The sequence below is a fragment of the Boleophthalmus pectinirostris genome, unplaced genomic scaffold (genome assembly GCF_026225935.1).
Source record: "Boleophthalmus pectinirostris isolate CB_2022bp ecotype Guang Dong unplaced genomic scaffold, ASM2622593v1 HiC_scaffold_3, whole genome shotgun sequence".
In the NCBI taxonomy this organism is placed as follows: Eukaryota; Metazoa; Chordata; class Actinopteri; order Gobiiformes; family Gobiidae; genus Boleophthalmus; species Boleophthalmus pectinirostris.
In genome coordinates, this window is record NW_026571299.1 from 33,528,191 (window position 1) to 33,541,009 (window position 12,819).

At 38.0% G+C, this 12,819-nt stretch overlaps 1 protein-coding gene across 4 annotated transcripts in view; it reads right to left on the reverse strand.

The window, feature by feature from the left end:
* Positions 1–1,589: 1,589 nt before the first annotated feature.
* LOC110168586 (SLIT-ROBO Rho GTPase-activating protein 3-like) overlaps positions 1,590–12,819 on the reverse strand; it is a 36,195-nt gene continuing 24,965 nt past the window's right edge. The window contains exons 10-22 of one of the 4 annotated variants that reach the window (XM_020934034.2): positions 12,182–12,266; positions 10,273–10,300; positions 8,351–8,381; positions 8,038–8,098; positions 6,742–6,819; positions 6,310–6,444; positions 5,773–5,878; positions 5,297–5,524; positions 4,689–4,762; positions 4,435–4,615; positions 3,870–4,001; positions 3,390–3,702; positions 1,590–3,312 (exon numbers count right to left, since the gene is read on the reverse strand). In XM_020934034.2, coding sequence (XP_020789693.1) covers positions 2,857–3,312; positions 3,390–3,702; positions 3,870–4,001; positions 4,435–4,615; positions 4,689–4,762; positions 5,297–5,524; positions 5,773–5,878; positions 6,310–6,444; positions 6,742–6,819; positions 8,038–8,098; positions 8,351–8,381; positions 10,273–10,300; positions 12,182–12,266 — 1,908 coding nt within the window. In that variant the 3' untranslated portion in view covers positions 1,590–2,856. Of the gene's footprint in view, positions 3,313–3,389; positions 3,703–3,869; positions 4,002–4,434; positions 4,616–4,688; positions 4,763–5,296; positions 5,525–5,772; positions 5,879–6,309; positions 6,445–6,741; positions 6,820–8,037; positions 8,099–8,350; positions 8,382–8,781; positions 8,885–10,272; positions 10,301–12,181; positions 12,267–12,819 lie in introns of those variants that run through there. The other 3 variants (XM_055160373.1, XR_008633088.1, XM_055160374.1) reach the window with 3 other exon arrangements.

A 12,819-nucleotide genomic window follows, 5' to 3' on the forward strand; every position in this document is an offset into this window, starting at 1 on the left:
TGCATTCAAGGTGCACTGAGTAACTTTTCTGGAAGATGGCCCGCCAGTTGCTTGCTTGTCTCCATGGAGATGTTATTGCTTTACCTGCAATGTTCCAAAATATGACATTAAATTTTTTCCACAGAAATAAGCGGGAGATACCACCAGACCAATTTACAGGGGAGATCTGTGAGGAGATGACCCCACTGATGACCAGCAGTAAGAATGCATGTTTTATTTTGAGCTATAAAAACCCCCATAACTGATTAAAGACATCTAATACAAGTTTAATGCCATATGGTAAAATATTACAGGCAAATCAGTAGCATCTACATGATGGCAGATCCCCAACCTGAAATGTTATGCTGTGCACCATTTAATTACTAATAATGAATGCTAATCTTAATCACAAAACACACACACGCAAAAAAAAAAAACATTGGACATTGTTTTAATTTGGTTATTTGGTTTGAATTTCTAATCAGAAAGCAGAATGTGCCTCACAAGTCTCTCATTTGGATTTCCAGTTTCAATGAACCTAAAAGGCAGCTCTCAGATCTGAATGGACACTAAACCCCGGCAGCAGCAGACAGTCAGGAATCAGTGCTAGTGCAGCCAATGCAGCTCAGGGAGAGGATTCTGAAGGTTCCAAGATGCTTTCAGATGAGGCATACAGTATAAGAATGAGAAAAAACACCATGTGTCCTCTGAGGTTAAGGCACTGGTAACCCGGGTTTACTTGTGATAGTAGTACTTTATGCAAATCGGTAAGCGCACAGGCTACACCCTTGCTTTAAATTTAAGTCCAAGTTTGCCGTGACATTATGATTCATGTTTCATTTACACAATGTCTCCATCCACTGGCCACAGATGGTACTATAGCCCAGACCTAAAAGATCTATTTAAATGAGTTTCCTGATTTACTGGTCAGAGTAAGACAGGCATTACTCAGTTTATATAGACTATAGTGTGCATATTGTAACATGTAGAAGAATAACAGTAAAGAGTGTAGATAAATCTACCTTCATATTGTGAGCAGAGTCTCCTCTTCACAGATCTGACCTGTAATTTCACATAGCGTCACTTGCATGTCTCCATAGATAAAATTTTATGTCATATACTATGGAACATTTTTGGTAAATTCATTTCATTGGACATATCCCATGGAGAGACATATGCTGGCATACTTTCCTCCAGAAAAGTTACGCAGTGCACCTTTAACATAACATTTTTATCAATTATAGCATTTGGGTGATAATATTTATTGATCACAACAGTTTTCGTCACGTTTTAGACCTACTGTGTAGACTACTGCATTGTAAGCATAGACTGTATAAAAGACAAACTATGTAGGCCTTCCCGTCAAACTTATTCCACTAATCCTTTGATATACATCTATGTGTTTATATACGTAATATGTAATTATAATGAAATGTGCTTTTCATGCTAAATTTTCTGTATTTCAACATTGTGACCACGAGATGGCGCTGTACAACTATTATAATTTCACACATCCGTTTTCCGTCTGCTTATCAATGTATCAAACAAACGTGATAAAAATTCACCATTCACCATTCATTCTAGGGACTAAATCAGCATAGGCCCACATATAAAATTTTAAGAATTTATTGTTCCGCTAATGTTTGTGCAAGGATAAGAGTTACAAAAGAGATGATATTATATTCCATTCCTATCATACAATGTTATTTTTACATCTTTAACAGTATGCATATAGTCATTCAAATACCTACATTATTACACGTATATATTTTTCATCGTCAAGACGACACACAGCACTTACAGTAAACACTTGATATGGATGTGCTATAATTTTCTAGTAAAATACAGGACTCACAATGCAGCAGTTTCCCTGTAGTGTAGAAGTGCATTAGTCTCTTGATTTGTACTTATTTTTTGAGGTAATGTTTATACTATATTTTTCTTTTTACATTACTTATAGATGGAATGTATACATAATCCACAATAATTTCATTGTCCTCTATATCATGGTTACCTGGTTTACACTTTGAACTACGGTTGTGGTATTATTAAATGATAGATTACTAGGGTTGAAAAGAAAATGTATTCTTGTTTTCTCATAACAGCATGAGTACAGGGTGGGCAGGACTAAAAAGCTCAAGTCTCAAATTACTATTGATTGTGTGTCTCTGCCTGACAGCCACAGTTGGTCTGGCATCAGTGCAGGAAAATCAGACTGACAAGGAAGTCAGGGGCGTGTCAAATGCTTGTCACATCTGTGCTTTATAAAATATAGTGTTTTGTAACTAGGCTGTGGTGACATAGCATTTAAACAAAAATCTGTGCAGTTGTCACTTGTATGTTCTTGGGTCTCCAAGGATCAATATAAAAACAATATCTAATTGCTCATGATGTCAGGACAGGTTTCTGAGGCATCAGTGTTTGTTAATGTGCAACTGTACGTATTTCAGCTCAGACATAAACTTCTTGTAACTCCTTGTTAGACTTGACCATAATGTGAAAAAGGCCAACTGGGTTTATACCCCACTCAGATAAAGCAATAGTCTTAGAAATGTATTTAACCCTGTGGGCCTATTGATAGTGGTGTTTCTGTAATAGCATACATATAGTTTACGTACACAGCTCAAAACATGTAATATTTCTCTACAAGCTTTCCAGTGCATCCCTTTCTGTCCAGCATGACTACTCAGCATAGCAGTATCTGATTGTGGAAGTCTCTTTAAAATGCTTTTTTATTTCATGTCTTTGATCACTGACCAGTCCAGAGAAAGGCCATGAGACCAGCAGCAGCAGTGTTAAGGTAGTTTCATATTGATACAGACCAGGTGTCTTTAGAAATGTGAGTGAGACATTACAATCATCCAAAGTTCCCTGTCCTTACATGTTGCCCTGTTTGTCTGAGGAGGATGAGGAGGTGGAGGGTGAAGGGGAGGGCGCTTTAGGGAAGCCCCTCTCTGTGGGTGTGATGCCGGGGCTGCCTAAACCAGAGGAGCTAGAGCTGCTGGAGCGGTGCGGTCCCTGTCCCAGGACAGGAGCAGGTCTCACGGGTCGTACTGGGGGAGGCCTCATGGGGGCGCTAGGCCGGCGGCTGGTCAGAGCAGGTTTAAAGGTGGTCATTGTTTCAGAAGAAGAGCTACTGCTACTGCGCCGCTGTGCTGCGTCAGGGTCCCGGATCACCATGGTGTGGAGGGGGCTGCCTGGGACATCCTGCACCCCAGGGTGCTTCAAAGGTTCCAGAGTGTCCAACACCACATCAGGGGCGTGCTTTGCTACGTTCTGACGCTCCAGCTCCCTCAGCTCATGAAGAGCTGTGTTCATGGTCTTCTCTATGTCCTTACAAACCAATATAGAGACAACATTAGGTTCAGTTTAATGAATTGCTGTTTTTATAAGAGTAAAATGACCCTCACCTCAGCCAGAGCCTCAGCCTCTAGGGTCTTGTGGTCCCCCAGGCTGGCGTGGCGTGTGGTGCTGGGGGAGGCGCGCTGAGAGTGGTTGTCGGAGAAGACCTTTCTGTCGGGATGGTTGATGTGTCCTGCACTCCCAAAGGTGGTGAGGCGCCTCTTCTCTGGGCTGTCTATGGGACCCCTGCTCACTGCAATCTTCTGAGGGCTGCAGGGCCGCGGCAGGACTCTAGGGGGCTCTGCTCGAGGTGGACTGTGAACATCCCCTGTGTTTCGTTGGCGAGGAACTGCAGCACCACCGTCTGAACGCACTCTTACCCTGAACAGGTATAAAATTAAGTTTCTTAGCAAAACTGCAGGTTTTGAAAGCAAAATTTCTTAAATGTGGTTACTGTGTGCATAAGACAGTATTATATCTAAAAATATGTTGTTAATAAATGTAACTGGGATTACAAAATAAAAGAGGGTTCGAAGGTTGCTGTTCACCTCCCATGTGCTGGTCCAAAGCGGTGCTCAGGCGTGTGCTCAGTCTGGTGGTCTCTGGCTGCTCTGTCATCATGGTGACCGCTACTTGCCTCACTGTCCGTCCTGTGGAGCCCATCTGAGAAGGCATCGTCCCTGATGCACAGGCATATCACATTCATTATGACTTCCCACAATCAGTTTTTACTTAAAGCAACTCGTTAATGCTTCATCACCACATGTATGTGGTGATGTGTACAATCTTCTAATATCTACGAAGATAAAACACGCTGTAATAATGATAGCGATAATAATTATTATTGAAATGTACGATTGTTTCAATAATATTCCAAAACAAATAAATTATCTAACCTCAACAGTTTTTATTCATAACTGCATTAAAAAATCCTAAAATTAAAACAAAGTATTGTGTTGACACTGTGGCAGTTTGAACTATAAAATGTTAATATTGAGAATAAGAACTGGACTTATTAAAATTTAACTTTTTTCTCTGATTGCAAGTTGCTGTACATTCACTTTTTCTGTAACATTATATAAATATTTGAAGACAAACATATAATGTCCTTACATGTCCTGTACCACAATGTACTGATGTGGAATGAGCCCGTCTACTCCATTGTGTCGTCCCTCCCACCAGTCGTCTGACGCTCGCACGTACAGCAGCAGAGACGCCCCCTTCTTAAAGGACAACTCCCTCGGACTGCGTCCCACATAGTCAAACTTTGCTATGGCCTCTATCTGCTCCAGTTCTGTCAAGATACACACAATGCAATATAATTCAATCACATTTGTTTATTTGATGTACTAGTTGTTATGACTTACCCTCATCACTTGTGTTTGGTCCTGTGCCATTGTCCACTTCGTCTAGAGCACCTGCATCACTGTGGGGACTTTCACTAATAACAGATAAAACAAAGCCATTGAGGGAGATATATTATAGTTTCTTTATTTTTGGTATTAATAATAAACTACTACATTTTATATTCATTGTAAAGTGAAATATTAATCTAAAACTGTGACACCAAATTTCATGTTGAAAATGACAGAACTGCTTCTCTGCCCCTGGCTTTGCCTCTTTTGTGTATGAGCTGAAGTCAGAATGTTTCAGGTAATTACATGTAATTACAGGGATGTGGGTGGGGATAGGAGGTGGGTGAAAGATGAGCACTCCACCCTCAATTGTATTTACTGAAACATGCATAGATCAATCAAACACAACTCCACAGTAAGCTAATGATGATGGAAGACTATTTAAACATGGTTAAAATCTCATAGAAGTAAATTATAAATATATTGCATAATATGTCTCCTTTAACAATATTATGTTCTTCCCCCTTTTCCTTTGCTACTTGTGTAAATTCAAGCATCCATAGCCCTTACAAAAGTACACTATTTTACTGTACATCTTAACAGAAACAGTCCTTGCTCACCAGTACTCCTCCCCTCCAGCCATGCATTTCTCATACATGGGCCCGTCCAGCTCTCTGTGGGTTGGGAAAATGGCCTCATGGTGGATAATAAAAGTTTTGATAACTTCGTTGACGTGGGCCTGGCAGGAAACAGGGTCTTGGTCATCTGGAATGGGCATCAGAGTGGGACCAAAACAGATCGCTAGGTTGTAGGGGTCCATCATGTTCTCATCACTGTACTGGGATAGACTGTAGAGAAGAAAAAAAAAAAAGGAAAGAAAAATATAGGTAACATCAAAAACTACAAGCTGTTAGAGCTGTTGTTCTAATAATACTGCATTTTAACTATTGCTAACCTGTGAGTGTAGAACACATTTATATGACATTATTATTAATATGACATTATCAGCTTCAGGCAAGATGATTTGAACCTACAACCCTAAAATATGTTTGTCACTGTCAACAAAAAAATGTAAAATATATAAAGCACAACTTACTGGTTTAGAAAAGCAAAGAGATATCTCATGACAATAATGACAGGTCTTTGTAGAGTCCCAATAATTTGCTGAAGGTGACGAGCTCTTTCAGCCCCAGAATCCAACTCTAAAACAATAAACAAAAGAAAAATCAAAGTTAGAATCAACCAGGCTTCCCCCAAAAAACAGACATGTATACTAACTATGCATGTATATAGATACTGACTCACTGGCCGTGTTGTCAGAATACTAAAATATCAAACCAAAATTTCTACTCCAAGAAAAAGGCTTGAAGTCTGATACCATAATGATGAGTAAAAACAAACTTTACTGACAATGTAATGTAATTTTCAAAACATAATATTGTTGTACCTTTAATTTTACCGTGCGGTACTGATATAGATTCAGACCATTCTACGATTATTCAGAAAAGGTTCAACTTTGTCTTGTCAATGCATTTTTTTCAGTATTGATTGTACTTATTCAAACAAGTATCTAGTTTTGATTTGTTTAAGAATGTATTAGTCTGGTTATTGATTTTTTAGATTTTTTACTCACTTGTGGTGGAGATGAGGTCCAGGAAGCGCTCTTTTGGGAACAGAGGATTCTCCAGACCTCTGAAGTAAAGTTTGAGAACGCCGGCTACAGAGTTGATGTCATGATCTGCCTGGTCGTCCATGAGTGGGTCTTCCCCTGTACACAGATGTAACTCTCAGGAATTATTCCCAGACACCAATCAGGGAACTAATTCTGCCAATAACATTACAAATCAGCAGAGTGGAGTCTCACTTTTTATCCCCTCTGATGTATTGAAAATATTATATTTGCCGAATTTTAAAAATACATTTTTCCAAGATAGAAATTGTGACTACTATAAATGTTTTTGGTATACTTCTAAAGCTACAACCATCACTTTATCTGGCCACTCTAACTTCAATGAAAAAAAAAATCTATTCAATTAGAGAGTTAAAGACACTCAAATAAACTTACCTCTTTCAAATGCATTCTTAATATCATTGACTTCTATTTGGGATCCAGGAACTCGGAATATACCTTGCTGCTGTAGACCTGCAAATATGAAAATGTATTCTTTAAAGCCACAGTATGTAACTTTCTAGCCAAAAATACATTAAATAATACATTTAATAATAAATTAATGTATTATTTAATTATTCATCCAAATTCTACAGTATTTGTGCTATCCCCAAGCAAGGTATATTGGAAATCATTGCATCATGAAAGCAACTCTGTGTATAACCTATATTAATATGTGAAACACTGCATTCTACTTAAGACGTGCCTAATTTTTAACTCAATAAAGAACAAGCCAAATAGGACCATAACTAATGAAAAAATAATGCTAAATCTTTCAGTTAAAGATATTTGCTTTGAACTAAACATATAATATTCAAATGTATGGACTGTGGATGAAAAATGAAGCCACGTTTGTGTGTGGTGCCTGGTGTGATGAAAAATACATGAAGCAGAGTCTATAAGATTAAGAGCACCCCCTGCTGTGAGGTGTCTCAGTTAATTAAAAGCACATGTTTGTTACGACTTACACATTGTTAGTGCAGTAATGATGGTTTCTGTGAGTGACACTGAAAATGAAAAGTGCACCCCATGTGCTTATTATTTCGGTTTACATCTTTACAATCAATTAACACTGATGCCAAGAGGCCCCTTAGGTTTCTAATTGTTTATTTATTACAAAGGAGATAATGAGACCTTAATCCAGCCATTTTCTATTTTTTTATTTATTTGAGAAATAATCATATAACGCGGTATTAAGTGTTTAGGTTAAAGTTAAAAAGTGTAGATTAAAGCTACTATCTGTAATTAGATTGTCCCGATCTGCCCCTGGTGTATTCTCACATATCACCACTAGATGCTATCTACGTTGCTGCTGTCTGATTCTGCGCCAGCTTTGGCCTAACAGAGGAAGAGCAGAGAGCACAGGTCAGCCTGAACAAAGGCCAAGTGAGGAGAGGGAGATCATGTTTCACGTCTGCTATATACTGGTAAAAAAAAAAAAATACTATTGGTATATTGCAAATACATACAAAAAATTTACTATGACTGTAATTCAAAATGAATACAAGCATTTTAGTTGGAGGAGTGTTCAATTGTTGAATAAGTTTGATGTGTTAAATCTTGCATCTTGTTTATTTTCATCAAAATCAGACTGAAAGACCAAAAATTATTCTACCCCTAAATCGTGAGCACTTAGTACATGTAAAGAAATGTGTGATTATGTTTGCCATATTGCCCAGTCCAAATACTCACCATATAGATTGATGTACCTAATACAGCTCTCAACCACCGCTGGTATTGGCTGCCCAGAGTCCTACAGAGAAAAAACACATTGACTATTACGGGAACAATACAACTGAAAATAATCCACTTTAATGCATTCAAAACATTATTACTGGGTAGCAATTTTGACATTCATTTAGTAAATAAGGAAAATGTTAGTGGATTTTGAGAGCAGGCAAAAAACATAGCAATACACATAATCAATAGCAATGCAAACAGGAGAGCAGGAGAGCGGTTAGCTTCGAGTCTAGTACTATCTACGCCCACTATATAGGCCATGTACCTGACTCCTGGCACGGACATTTCTTCTCCCCCTGGACACACAGAGCAGTAAGACGAGAGAGGAAACAACAACAAGACCAGGTTAGTGAGAAAGACAGACTACACAGACAAGAGGCCAATGCACCCAAATTCACAAAATGACAACTACAGATGCAACTTCCTCTGATTGCAGCTTGTTTGTCCTAGCCTGTTTTGCATTATTGCTGTGTTTGAGCCCATGGGTTGAAACAAAATATGTATTGATTTAGAAAATGCAAGAGTAAAAGATACCATCACCACATGTTACCACTCCCCTCCCCATTGAAGTATTGATAGTAAAAGCAGTGAGCAGGAAGGAGTCAGTATTTTGGGTCAAAGGCAGAAAAATAGACCCTTAAGGACATGTAAACAGCTGAATTCACGCAGAGACAGGAGGCACAGAGGAGCTGGTACCTTGATGAAGGCCGCCATATTGCCGTTAAACAGCTTACGGTTAAAGGCGGGACGAGGTCTATACTTCCTCATTCTCTGGGGTTTAGGGGGGAGAGTGGGGGGCCTGGGGGGAGATGGGTGGGGTGGACTGTTGGTACATGGTTATCAAGAATATTGTGAATGAATACATGAAGCTGCACTGTTGACCATAACGCTGGCATTTTCCATTAGCTTCTCTTCATGTAAATGTTACTGTTTTGCCAAGAATGTTCCAGAGTTTGGCATTAAATGTATCTATCTCCATGGAGACAAACAGGTGATACCTCCAGGCAAAGTTACAGGTCAGGACTGTGGAGAGCCAAGCCTGCTCACAGTAAGAATGCATGTTTTTTACAGTATTTTTGAGTAATAAAACACCTGTAATTGAATCAATGCACAAGTTTAATGCCATACTGCGGAACATTACAGACAAGGCAATAACATCTCTATAAAGTGAACCGATACCCGAAACATACAGAATTTAAATATGTGTAATGTATCAAAGTTACACGTTTTAATATCACCGGAAGAACTAGGACTAAGTTTATTTTCTTTGCAATGAAATACTGGTAGGTGGTTGAGTTAACTAATTTGACTGTTGGCAGTTCAAGCCCAGCTCCCACCATTACAGTCTACATTGTGTCCTTGGGCAAGACACTTAACCCTCCATGCCTCCACTGTTTATGCATCAATGACTGGATGCTCATGTTAATGGGTCAGTGGATCTTCAATGTAAAGTGCTTCGAGTGTCTATGGAGGTAGTTAAGTGGTAAATAAATGTGATGAATTACTATACACAGTCAGGTTGAATGCACTTACCGATGTGTGTAAAACAGTATAGGACAATGGCTGTGCATTAATCAAATAGAAAATCTATGAAAATAACACATTTATCAGCAAATAAAAAGTCCTTTCAAATTTATGGGCAACAGTGTATGACCATATACACTTCACAGACGGCATGACATTAGTATTTTCATGCAAATTGTCTGGTTGGTGTGTAACATATTTGCATATTAGTATTCCTAGATATGTATGTTCTTAATGGTTACGATCACATGACATCACATTATTTTTATTGATTATTGAATCCCTATTTAAATTTTAGTGGGAGGACAGGTCAGAATTTTATGGAGGAATTTGCTGTTTAACTGTCAAATTGCAGATTTGTTGACTTGGTTTATAGTTAAAATAACTAATTACTGAAATAGAAACTGGCTCAAGGTTTGATTCAGTGCCTCATCTGACAGCATAAATCAACAAAAGTCTAACTATTATTATTATAAAATCCAATTAATCAACCAAGCCATGAATTTAATATGGCAAGTTTGTAGAGCCAGTCTGTCACAAATAATATTAAGTTTGTGCATGAGAATTTTGAAGATTTTGGAGTTATAAATCTAAAACTATGACAATATCCAATTTACTAGAAGAGACGGTTCTTTGGTATGTTTCAGTGATTGTGTATCTTACCTTGTTGTTCCATATTCTGCCCTTTCCCCTGTAACAGAAAAGCCAAATGCTGCATTAGTAAACTTGAGCACAGAGTGACTTGTGTGCCTAAAGTGCAGTGGAGGGCTGGCAGATGGACACAGAAAGGGTGTTATGAGAGAGCGGGCCTCTATTCAGACCCATGAATGGGGCGAGCAGCATGGCGGGTTTGTCTCTGAGCCAGGCCGCGGTCATTCAGTGGTCACCCTGGAAACGGCCCCAAAGGGAAGTGTCTCCAGGGGCAACCAGGAAGTCAGGACAAATTTAGTTGAATTTTATAGAAGTGCTATTTGGGGATTAAAAAAAAACTACTTTATTGTTTTATTGTTTAAGAAGTGTCCTAATCTGAACTATATTCCAATTTCCATTTGTAATTTCTAATCTTATACTTAGTCGTTTTTTTTATTTACATAAATTAAATCAAATCAAATCAAAATAAATTACCATTTGCTTTTAAATTGTGTTTTTTATTAATTTATTGTAATATTTAGTGCAAGTGACAATAAGTTCTAACTTCTAGGTCTAAATCTAGAAATAACTGAATTTACAGTCGTACTCATCAAACTCATCAACTTTATTTTATTTGAATGAAAACCTTTAATACTTTTACTTGTTATACATGAGCAATATATCTATGAAGTAACAATGTGGCTCTTCCATCTCTGCATGTGCATGAATCTAGATTAATGTTCAGTGGTTAGATTGAATAAAAAAGTAATACTTAAAAGCCAATTTTCTTTTTTTTTTTCTTTTTTTAATTTAATACCCGCCCCATAAGGCAGTGGTCTCCAGGGAAACAAGGGAGGAACTTGGCCCTGTTCAATACCACGTGGATACTTCATGATCCCTCTTGGACTGGCTGCAGTGAGGGAGGCAGTGACTTTGATCAGTGACTCTTAAATGTCTGTTTGAAAATCACATCATGTGTGAAGTAGCTCGTAGCAAGAGCTTACTTTACGTCAAATAAACTTAATCCTGAGATAAAAGCAGCACTCTCACTGGAGTTAAGAGGCAGAAGAGGACAGAAGCAGAAAGATGATGAGGACTATGTAGGCTACTTGTTGTTCACATGCTTTATACAGTTATGAGAACTATTTAAAAAGGATTATGAGATTGTTTTTATATCCATGGGTATCAGTGTGAGGAAAAATTAGAATTAGAATGGTGAAAAGTTCCCAAAATTGTGGAACAGGAACTTGAAAGCTGTGAATGTATCTCTGTAGATGTATAGATTCTACATATAAAATAATAATAAAAAAACATGAATCTAGGGCAGTGATTCTCAAATGTTCCACCCAGCTTTTATGAAAATTCAAAGACTACTACAAAAACGGGACAAACAAGATCTAAACTAGATCTTAGGTCAAAAACAGGACTAAACAGTAATCATCCAGTTGTAAATCTGGGCAGATACCCAAATATACCAGTACTAACAAGACACTGTATTAACAGGGACAAACAGGATTAAACCAGATCTGAACCATGACTTAACCAAGACTATTAAGAAGTAGACCAGAACAAAACCAGATATTTGGAATTACTCATGTATGATTTATGCAAATTCACTAAAAATAAAACAGAAAGTACACAAGTGAACCTAGACTTAATAAGAACCAAGCAGTGGCTCATATATCTTATTTAACCTTTCAGATCTGTATGATTAAACATGACAACACCCTGCCATAGAAAGTGTATGTACCAGAAGATGCACCCATACCACTACATGAGAAGCACTGCTCTAGTCTTCATGTTTTATAGTGCATTCATTTATTGACTCTAATGAAGATGGCTAGGACCCCTGGTTGCTCAGTTTCAAATGTAAACACTTTAACCTTTAACTGTGAACTTGACCGAGGCCCAGTGGTCTCGACATCTGTTATATAACACTCACCTTCCCCCAGTGTCTGCTTCAGAAGGTCGTGCTTGGCCTGCAGTTTCACTATGAGGTTGCTGCCATTCAAGTACTCCTTGTATTTCTGTGAATTAAAAATGTTGTTATATTTTGGGCATGTCAGTGTATAGTATATCATGTATGTATTTTAGGGATAAAGTAGTGGACAGCACTCAAAAGATTGCTATGGGAAATACAGACTTTACAGGATACAATGTAAAAACGTCTGTAAATTAGTTTTGCTCTGCATACAATATACAATATATATATCCACTATCCTTTTAAGGGACTGCAACCTTAGACAGCCTTGCCAGCAATCTTTCGCAGTAGGATATTTAACTTATCTGTCATCACTGAGACAAGAAAGTAATGCCACAGGGCCAAGTCACATGTCAAATGTAATTGAATACAGAGAAAATGTTTATGTTTAATGCCATATTGTGAAACATTCTAGGTAAAGGAAGTAGTATAATGCCATTCAAATCATTTTAGTGTCTAAAACAACCAACCTGATCATTGTTTTTTGATTATTACTGGCTTACTTACTATTGACTACTACTGCATATAGATACCTGTAGATGTTTCATTATAGGCATACTGATGGCAAATTCAACAAAACAGCTGCCACTTCCTAACAA